This window comes from Berghia stephanieae, chromosome 4 (assembly GCF_034508935.2).
Source record: "Berghia stephanieae isolate SIO BIC M18660-M18661 chromosome 4, UCSD_Bste_1.3, whole genome shotgun sequence".
Taxonomy (NCBI): Eukaryota; Metazoa; Mollusca; class Gastropoda; order Nudibranchia; family Aeolidiidae; genus Berghia; species Berghia stephanieae.
Window position 1 is genome coordinate 40214273 of NC_088363.1, and position 10094 is coordinate 40224366.

Genomic DNA, 10094 nt, shown 5'->3' on the forward strand with positions numbered 1-10094 from the left:
TGTCGATTGTCTTCAATATAAAATAAAAACTTGAAACAATGACACAAGTTTCATGTTTTGGGACTAAAAATGAATTTTGAGTATACCGACCGACGTGCTCTTATTCGCAGGTTTGATAACCCAACTTATTATGGGCTTATTTTTGTAATGGACATCTCCCAAAAAAAAAATTTAAAAAAATATTGTCCATTACAACACTGTTAAACTAGGCCCACAATTGGGTTCGGATTAAGATCCGCATATATGTCCACGTCGGTTCTTACCTATTTCAATCAATTGGACATTGTACCGTTTTTAAACGATGAGTCCACTTGTACCGTTTTTAAACGATGAGTCACATATGTGATATTCAAGAATACGAACTTGTTGGTTTAGCACCAATTTTGATATTTACGATTGTATTTAATTTTTCAGGAGATAAATATAGCGGAATGGATTTAGCCTAGATAATTCATGAGACAAAGCAAACGAGACTTTCCAGCCATTTGGCTTCTGTCACAGGAAACAAACAATGGCTGAAACTTCTATATTTGCCTTGATGATTTTTTGATCAAGTGTCGCCTCTTATTTGTTATATTATCATTAAATAAATTCAAAAACTGGCCTACTATGGCACGCACTTCGAGACTTTATGACTAGACGGATTTTGACCTTTTGTGTCTCAGAGATTCATCTCGTTATACTTGATAGGCTTCAATAGACTGATGTCACGTCCGCGCAGCAACCAGCAGCTTGGTTCTAAACAAAGAAAATCGGTACTTTTTATTATTCGTGCTGGCTAGAACTTTTTCACATGTCATGTGATCAGAATGTATAAAAGTCAAAACATGATCAGTTTTACAATGTCTTTCTCCTCTAGATACACGTTTATGCTCGTCGGAGAAGTACTTCATGAGGGCGGTGATGGAGATAATGGCGTCCGCTATTTTTCCGATAGTTTAGAACCAGTATCTATGCGTCATTACGAGAGAAGTGACGTCATGACTGTTGAACCCAATTCCAATGATAGTATAAACATTAAAATAGATAAGTGCCTTAGTAAAAAGGGAATTTGAAAATCTATATAGAGCATTATCCAATTAACGTGCTCAAGTTGCTTTATAATGGGTCATAGTCAATAGCAGTTCTTAACATAATTTAGGAAAAGACAAGACCCCTGTTAGGCAACAATATAAAATTTATCCCCGACAGACAACGCTGTAAACAGCCAGGTACTCATTTTTTTACATGAGTACGTTGAGAGAATGTGAGTAATTAGCCTTTTCCAAGGACTCAACTAAGCGTCGTTCAGATTGGGACTCAAACCCAGACCTTCCGATACGAAGGCGAGTGTCATATCACAAGACCACATGGCTGCAGTAAACCAACTCTTTGTTTTTAATGTTTAAAAAATAAAAAAAATAAAAATTCCCTTTATTCATCGCATAGGGGAAATGTTTGTCTAGGATCTATTCCAAGGAAAGACTGGAGTAACCCAGGCGTCAGCCGCAGTGCAGTGCCGCAAATTGAGCTTGGGCGAGGTAACTTGCTCAAGGCCACACAGCTCAGCCGCGAGTGATAGAACTCGGTAACTTTCGGATACGCTATTCTCTCGCAAAGAACAATCCGCAAAAGGGATACAACACCTAATAAGAGCTTAATTAGGCCGATGGTGCCCTATCACAGTGATAAAAAACAGATCTTATATGCATTAATAAAACATAAAGTACAGAATATCAATTATAAAACTTATATAATAAATTACCCATTGAATTCAATCTTAAGGTGATCTAATTCCTTATCAACTCAGTTCTTAAAAACTGTTTCAATTTCTCCAGCAAATAGATTATCTTCGACACGCCTTCAGAATGGTGTACTTGATGGCAATGGGGGCCAATCGGAGTCGAAGGTGAGTGCTTTCAGTTTTTCTCACCATATTTTCTTCTTTTTAAAAAAATTCTGTATTGAATTTGACTTCTTAATAATTTATTTATTTGAGGCTATTTTCCCCAGTGTGTTACTTGTTTTGCTATGTAATTTAAATTTGTCTGAGTGGTTTTTTTTCTGCGTTTGGGTGTATGGGTTTTATTTTAGGGTGTATGTGTGGGGGGGGGGGGGGCGTTTGTTTGTTTTTTGTTGGGGGTTTTTTCTTTGTTTAGTTTTTTTTTTTTGCTTATTTCTATTTTATTATTTTGTTTTCTTGATTTTTGTTGTTGTTTTATTTTCTTTTTTTTTCTCTTTAGCTAATAACACATATTTCGTAGTCAAATTGTTCTAGCCACTTTTACTTCAAGGCGTGTACAGATATTGGACAGGAATTGGGTTATCAGACCTGCGAATAACTGCGCGTCGCTCGCTTCAAAGCTATGAAGATTAAGTTTTTTAGATGGTTACATCTGGAAAAAGTAACATAATTAATGTATACCAGCTGTTTCTGTAACGGGAAAATGTTGCAATGATAATAATGTCAGAGGTCAATGAAACAACCATTGATGGTCAATAACTAAAATAAAATCAAATAAAGAAATTGATAGCGCTGGTGTAAGAGGAAATCCTGACGTGCACTTATTTGCAGGTCTGTTAACCCAATTTCTTTTGGGTTCATTGTTGTAATGGAAATCGAAAAATAAAATGACCCAAAATATTGTCCATTACAACAATGTTAAACTAGGCCCATAAGTGGGTTCGGATGTAGGACCTGCATATTTGTAAACGTCAAGTAATCACAATGAAGAAAGAAATGCTAGGCGAGGCAGGCTGATATTTAGGATTTTTTTTACTCGTATTAGTCTTTCTGCTTTGTCAGGCACTGTTATATATATATATATATATATATATATATATATATATATATATATATATATATATAGAGAGAGAGAGAGAGAGAGAGAGAGAGAGAGAGAGAGAGAGAGAGAGAGGCCTTTAGAAATCTCCTCGTGCTAAGGGAAACAACCCAAATATTCCTTCCACTTACCCTAAGAAAAAATAAAACCTCGTGCCTTTAACTAGCCCTAATAGGAAAAACAAGCACCTTGGGATCTTTACTAAGACTTATATCTAACCACAATAGGAAAACAATCCTCTGACCTCGAGCTTACTCTAATATTTAAAAAAAAAAACCCTTCGACCTCGAGCTAACCCTAATAGAAAATACAACAACCTCGGACTGCTTTGCACTACCTTTCAATACTTCAAAATACAGTATGGCGGGGGAACCAAAACAATGGTCATATTAGGAAATTTTAAACTTCCACTTATCTATCAAGGTTAGTTCTAGAGATTTTAAAAAGCTACTATATATTTACAAATATAATAAATAAACGCATGACAAAAGATCCACGGTGAAAGTACTAATTAAAAGAGATGCTAGACCGAGGAGCTTTTGGGAGGCCGCCCTACACGTTTTCAGATCTTTATCTTACACCGCTCGCTTACTTGCCACTGAATCGCCTGGCTGCAAGCTGTATTTTGTTTAAACCCATGGTGATAGTATTTCTGGAGGGAACTCGAGAAAGACTATGTGATAGTGACTTCGAATAGTTCTCTTATTTGATTGCCTGGCTAAAAAAAAAATAATTATTACTTAGTTGGAAATTTCATTAAAAGGCAACTTGAGTATTTAGTCACTTTGTAGCGCAATATAGCTTTAGGGTCCCGTTGGTAGAGCACTCGCTTCACACCCAAAGGAACCGAGTTCGATCCCCTAACCTTAGACCTTCTGATCTGAAGGCAAAATACCAAAAGACTACATAGCCGCACGTCTGGTTCGACAAAAAAAATCTCTACTGTACCCGGATTGATTCGAATCTCTTTGATTTTAAGTTGTTTTTGTTGTTGTTGTTTTTGTGTTGTTGATGTTGATGATGATGATGATGATGATGATGATGATGATGATGATGATGATGATGATGATGATTACTTAATTCTTATTATTTTCTCAGGTACTTCAATCCTGACGACCCCGAGGCCGGACCAGCTGTGATGAGAAAACAAAGGCAGCTTTACAAGAAGGGGAAATCATTTGGAATCAAATCTAGTGTAAGTTGACTTACTTTTGACTTCTGTCCCTTGGTTCCTGGCGAAGCATAGGGCCTCAACAGAACTTATTCATCTTCTTCCGTTATCTGCACAGACTACTGCATCAATCCAGGTAATTATGGAGACGCACAAATTTAAATCTCGATGAAGGCTCCTCTTCCATGTCTGTTTTTACGACCCGTTTCCCTCTTGTCCTGCCGGTTCCACTCGAGAGCCTTCGTGGCTCCTTCCTTTAAAAGTAGCAAATTACAGAAACCTACAACAATAGGGTAAGTTCCAATGATATGAATGGATGCGATGGAATTTTAGAATATTTCATTTTTCCCAAATATTTGTCAGTAGTTGGAGCCGAAATTTTATTTCATAAGATCCAACTCGACTTTTAGATGTACTCTTCCCGGGCAATACTGTCATCTTTTTTTCTTTTTTTTTTTTGTGGGAGGGGGTCCTAATTTTGTTTTTGTTTTTTTTTTTTTTTTTTTTTTTTTTATTTTTTTTGTAATTTTTGAGTAATTTTTTTTTTCTTTATTGATTGAGGGATTTTTTTTGTATGTTGTTTTTGGGATTGTTGTTTTGTTTGTTTGTTTTGTTTTTGTTTTTTTTTGTTTTTTTTGTGGGGGGGGGGGGGGGGTTAGTTTATTTATTTTTTGTTTTTGTTTTTTTGTTGATTTTTTTGGGGTGGTTCGTTAATTTTTTTTGTGGTTTTTTGGTTTGGGGAGGGGGGTTGTTTTGTTTTCAGTTTTTTATTCGTGATATGATTGTTTCCAGACAGAATTCTTAATCTTTAAGCTAAACCGCGTATAATACTTTTTGATGCCATACCCCCAAATTAGGACGCAAAACGGGTATCAACACAGATAATGTTGTGTTTATCCCATAATGACGATACAAAATGATAAAAACTGCCCAATATAGGTCATTAGTATTTTCTTTTTAGAAAAGACCCAAACCGTCACTTAATAAGTTGTACTACTTTGTAAATTCTACGCATCTTAATATGGGTACGGTGAGGAAATGTAAGTAAAGAGACTTTTCCAAGGACTCAACTATGCGCCAAGCGAGGCTCGAACCCAGGACCTTCCGATCCGAAAGCGAGTGTCATACCACTGGACGGTCTAGCAGGACAATTATGATATTCCGATAGATCTAAAACAGAAAGTTGTCATAGAAGAAATCCTCTTGAACATGAGTTTCGGTTCTCTACTTCTTACACTCTAAAGGTGATGGAACAAACCTAGGTCATGACCCCTCGGTGCCTTTCTAGGTGGGTTGTAATTGGGGGGAGAATTGGCCGAGTGGTCAAGAAATTGCGCTGTGATCAGGAAGGACCCGGGTTCGAGCCCCGCTTCAGGTACTTTCGTTTTTCTCCCCTTTGGCAAGATTAATAACCCCCTATTTGCTCACTTGACAACATGGGTGATTCCTGTTGACATCAAACATCCTGTTTGATGGATGATCTATATTCCTTCATGGAATGCCTAGGCGGCGGTATCTTATGATGCCGTGGCGGTAGGAAGTAATTTGTTAAATTATAATTTGATGTTCAGATAAAGCTAAAGCAGAATGTTGTCATAGAAGAAACCCCCTTGAGTTTGAGTTTCGATTCTCTACTTTATAATATACACTCTAAAGGTGCTGGATTATAACTAGGTCATGAATCCTAGGTGTCTTTCTAGGTGAGTTCTATGTAGATTTGAACTTATGATCTTTTATATTCTGGCTTGTTTTGTGTGTGTTCTTACCGACTACAGATTTTGTAACAGTAATGTGACGACATCGCTTACCTTAAGTTGTTGGTGGACTGTGTCGTAAATTTTAATTCAATTCTTTCTCTCATTTACAGCTCAGCATTGAATTACAGGAGGTGTTAGAAACAAATCCAGTGTACCGTACAAATGAACATATAAAGCGGGTGAGTTTTTGTTGTTTGATTATATCTAGTATTAAAACAAAACTCACTGTGACTTCTATCTCTATCAACACATACGCTTTTGCTTTACTCGGTTATTATTATCATTATCCACATTATTCTCATCGTCATCATCATCATCATCATCATCATCATCATCATCATCATCATCATCATCATCATCATCATCATCATCATCATCGTCATCATCATCATCATCACCATCATCACCATCATCATTATCATCATCATCATCATCATCATCATCATCATCATCATCATCATCATCAACACAATCGCCATCATCATCATCATCATCATCATCATCATCATCATCACATCATCACCATCATCATCACCATCATCACCATCATCATCATCATCATCATCATCATCTTTAACATTATCATCATCATCATCATCATCATCATCATCATCATCATCATCATCATCACCACCACCACAACCACCACCACCACTTATCTTCATCATCTTATCTTCACCAACACCAGGACCACCATCACCATCACTATATATCATCATAATCGATCGTTGTCATCGTCGTCGTCGACAACACCATTGCCCCCATTAACATCAGCAGTATGACATGAATACGACGAGATTAGCTTAACGCTGTTAAGGTTTCAGATAGACAAACAGGCAGGAAAAATTAATAACAGAAAAAAATGATAATGAAAGAATAATCAGGCACAACCAACATTTGATAAAAGTCATAAAAATGGAATCATTTATTCATGTTTCCTTTTATTCGCCTTTTTATTGTAATTCCTCAGAAAAAAAAATATGAGTAATTTGAAAGAACTATATATAATTATGACGAGAAAGACTAGAGAGCGCGCACTCAGTCCTTCCAGGTATCGAAAGGTACCAGGAAGAAAAGCTACATCGCTCTAGAGTCTAAAATACCCAAGGGATATAACTCTTAGTGGTAGGCGGGGTAGCCGTTGTAGCCGTATCTGTAATTGCCGTATCTATAAGCGGGAGAGCCATAACCGTATCCGCGGTAGCCGTTGCCATAGTAACCGTTGCCATGATAACCGTTGTAAGCGGGGTAGCCGCTGTAACCGTATCCGTATCTGTTGTAGCCGTTGTAAGCGGGGTAGCCGTAATAACCGCCGTAGCCGGCGCTTCTCTTGTGGACGGTGTGGAGGAATGGTGAGGCGGAGTAATAACTAGGGTGGCCGTAACCGTAGAGGCTGGGGCAGCGTAGCTGTTGTAATCGTTGTGGCTTCCAGCGTGGTAGTTACCGGCTTGGTGGGCGGCATCCTGGTTGTATCTGTAATCTTTGTTGGAGTTGTTGATGCGATCGTAGCCGTAGCCTTTGTCGTAGGCGTAAGCGTAGTTGCCGTGAGCACCGTAGGCTGGATAGCCGTAACTGGAACCGTATCCTCCATAATAGTGGCCGGCTGGGTAGCCGTAACCGTAACCGTGCTTTCCGTAGTTTCCGTAGTTTCCGTAGCCTCCGTAACCGTATGCGGGGTAACCGTGGACGGCACTTCCGTAGCTGTCGCCGTGACCGTATCCTTTAGCATAAGCGTAGCCGGAATCCTTTGTTACTGATGATTCGTGGTAGCCACCATCGGCGTGGGTACTGTCGGCAGCATAGTTGCTGGGGAAGAAAGCGAGAAAGGGAGAAAAAAAATATTATTTATTTATCTATTTATCTATCTACCTGAGCTTATATTATATATATATATATATATATATATATATATATATATATATATATATATATATATATATATATATATATATATATATATATAGCGCAACCCCACTAAACGTGCTCATAGCGCTTTACAATGGGTCCCTGGCCAACAGCAAGACTTAACATGTAGGACGGGACATGACGTCTGTTATACGATATTCAGTGTTTTCGGACAGAAACAACGCTGCTAACAGCCAGGTACTGATTTTACACCTGAGTACGGTGAAATTTATCAAACTAACCCTCATCTTGTAAGAACTGTCCAACCTGGGACTTCAAATAAGTCTACTACCACTTCAAGGAAGTTCAAGGTTTGGGTTGGTAAGGCGGATGACTCTGTTACCCCTGTTGTTGAGGATAGTGGGAACAGCTCCGGTGGAGAAAAGAGGACGACGGAAAAGAGATGAAAAGAGGGTAAAGGGGGTAGGAGAGAAGAGAAAGAGGAAGAGATTAAAGTCCAATATTTTTCCATACTGTATGAAGAGGAAATAAATTTAAACGAATTTAGAGAACCTGTTTGTGCCCTATCTGGACTTGTGGTGTGACACTCGCTTTCGGTCCTGGGTTCGAGCCTCGCTCGGCGCATAGTTGATTCCTCGGAAAAGGCTCTTTACTCACATCCTCAATCGTACTCAGGTGTAAAATGAGTACCTCGTCGTTAACAACGTTGTCTATGTCGGAAAAAAATGTGATATCGGCGTCATGTTTCGGTCTACATGTTACGCGTTGCTGTTGGTCAGAGACACCTTTAAAGCGCTTCGAGCACATTTTAGTGGATTTTGCGCTATTTAAATGCTCACATAATTTTCTTTTTTTTAAAATAAGTTGGCGGTCAAAGTTGTTCCCTACATCTTATGGTAATTTTTTTTTTTTTTGTTGCTAATGGCCACAGAATTGCTGAGAACTCTAAAATTGATTTAATTTTTTTTATAAATTGATAAAGGATTAATTTTCAAACATAAATTTTAATTAATGATGATTTCTATCAAATGTTCACTCAAATGATTATTTATAAAATCTGAAAGGGCTTAATGATTGATCCTATAATATGGTGAATCGCCATCTCATCGTCCAATTGCCAAATTCATTTGCGCGCGCCTACAGACTTTATTACCGGACCGATTTTGATTGTTGATGGCTTAAAAGATTGATCTCTATCTTGGTTAATTTTAACAATACAGTACAGTAGTATGATAATCAACATTGATGAATGCTTGTTCTTACTTGCCATTATTTTCCCGCAATGATTGCGGGCTCTCCGTTTATACAGATTTGATTTTAAAACCCAAAAATCTCACTGAGTTGCATGCGCAGCTTTGTGCTCGCTAAAGTAGATGAAAAAGAAGAAGAGGGAGAGCAGAAGGAGGTTGGAGGAAGAGACTGAACAGGAGAGAAAAGTTAAAAGAGTTTTCTAAGGTATATAGGGGAAATTAACTTAAATGAATGGAGAGAATATAGATTTTAAAAATGTAATAACAGCAGGACAGAACGTTAAAGAAGTTTCTAAGGTATAAAGGGGAAATAAATTTAAATGAATGGGATTCAATAACCTGATGTCACGTCCGCCCAGCAACCAGCAGATTGGTTCTAAACAAAGAAAATCGGTACTATTTATTATTCATTCGGTCTAGAACTTTTTCACATGTCAAGTGATCAGAATGTATAAAAGTCAAAACATAAACAGATTTATTATGTTTTCTCTCCTCTGGATACACTTTTATACTCGTCGAAGAAGTATTTCATAAGGGCGGTGATGGAGATAATGGCGTCCGCTATTGTTGCGATAGTTTAGAACCAGTTACTATGCATAATTACGAGGGAAGTGACGTCACGATTGTTGAACCCTATTGAGAGAAAATAGATTTTAAAAATATTTATTGACTCACTGATCAGCGTGGGCATCTCCGTGTGCGCTGCTGTGAATGGCTGAACCCAGGACTTGGGAGGAGGCCAGGCAGAGGAGGACTACAATAGGCAACTGTTTTTAGACAGTGTATGTGGGGGGGGGGGGGGGGGGGGGGGGGGGGGACGGGAGGGAGGGGGGGGGGTAGGGAAGAGAGAAAATAATTTAAATAATCAGAATTGTTATTAAAATTGCAAATAATCGTTAGCAATAGATAGTATGCGCTTGGCTAAAAAGCTCACAACATTGCCATCAGGAAGTATAACTGACTTACACGCAAAGCTCTGTGTAACCTTGAACTGTTATATTCTGGTTAATTGATAGTGCGAAGTAGACGTCACTCAGATCTTTGTTATTGTTTTTTTTTTTTTTGCCATCCGCGTTTATGAGTAATTCTCAGAAAAAAATCTCGACTGCAGCCGGGATCGATCTCGGTCGCTTTGGTTGTAAAGCGAGTGCTCTACCAACTGAGCTATCGCGACCCCTGATATGTAAAAGTAATAAAAAAACCAGTAGGTTCTGATGTAAGATAAAGC

The 10094-nt window shown here is 38.2% G+C and overlaps 2 protein-coding genes across 2 annotated transcripts in view; one reads left to right on the top strand and one right to left on the bottom strand.

Moving 5' to 3' along the window:
• LOC144970560 (uncharacterized) overlaps positions 1–10094 on the bottom strand; it is a gene marked incomplete in the record, with an annotated part of 124031 nt that overhangs the window by 39287 nt on the left and 74650 nt on the right.
• LOC144971771 (uncharacterized) lies at positions 330–6738 on the top strand. Its single transcript, XM_078912844.1, has 5 exons — positions 330–398; positions 1818–1888; positions 3921–4017; positions 5861–5929; positions 6721–6738. Exons 1-5 carry the CDS (start codon positions 330–332, stop codon positions 6736–6738), a joined length of 324 nt encoding a protein of 107 aa, XP_078768970.1.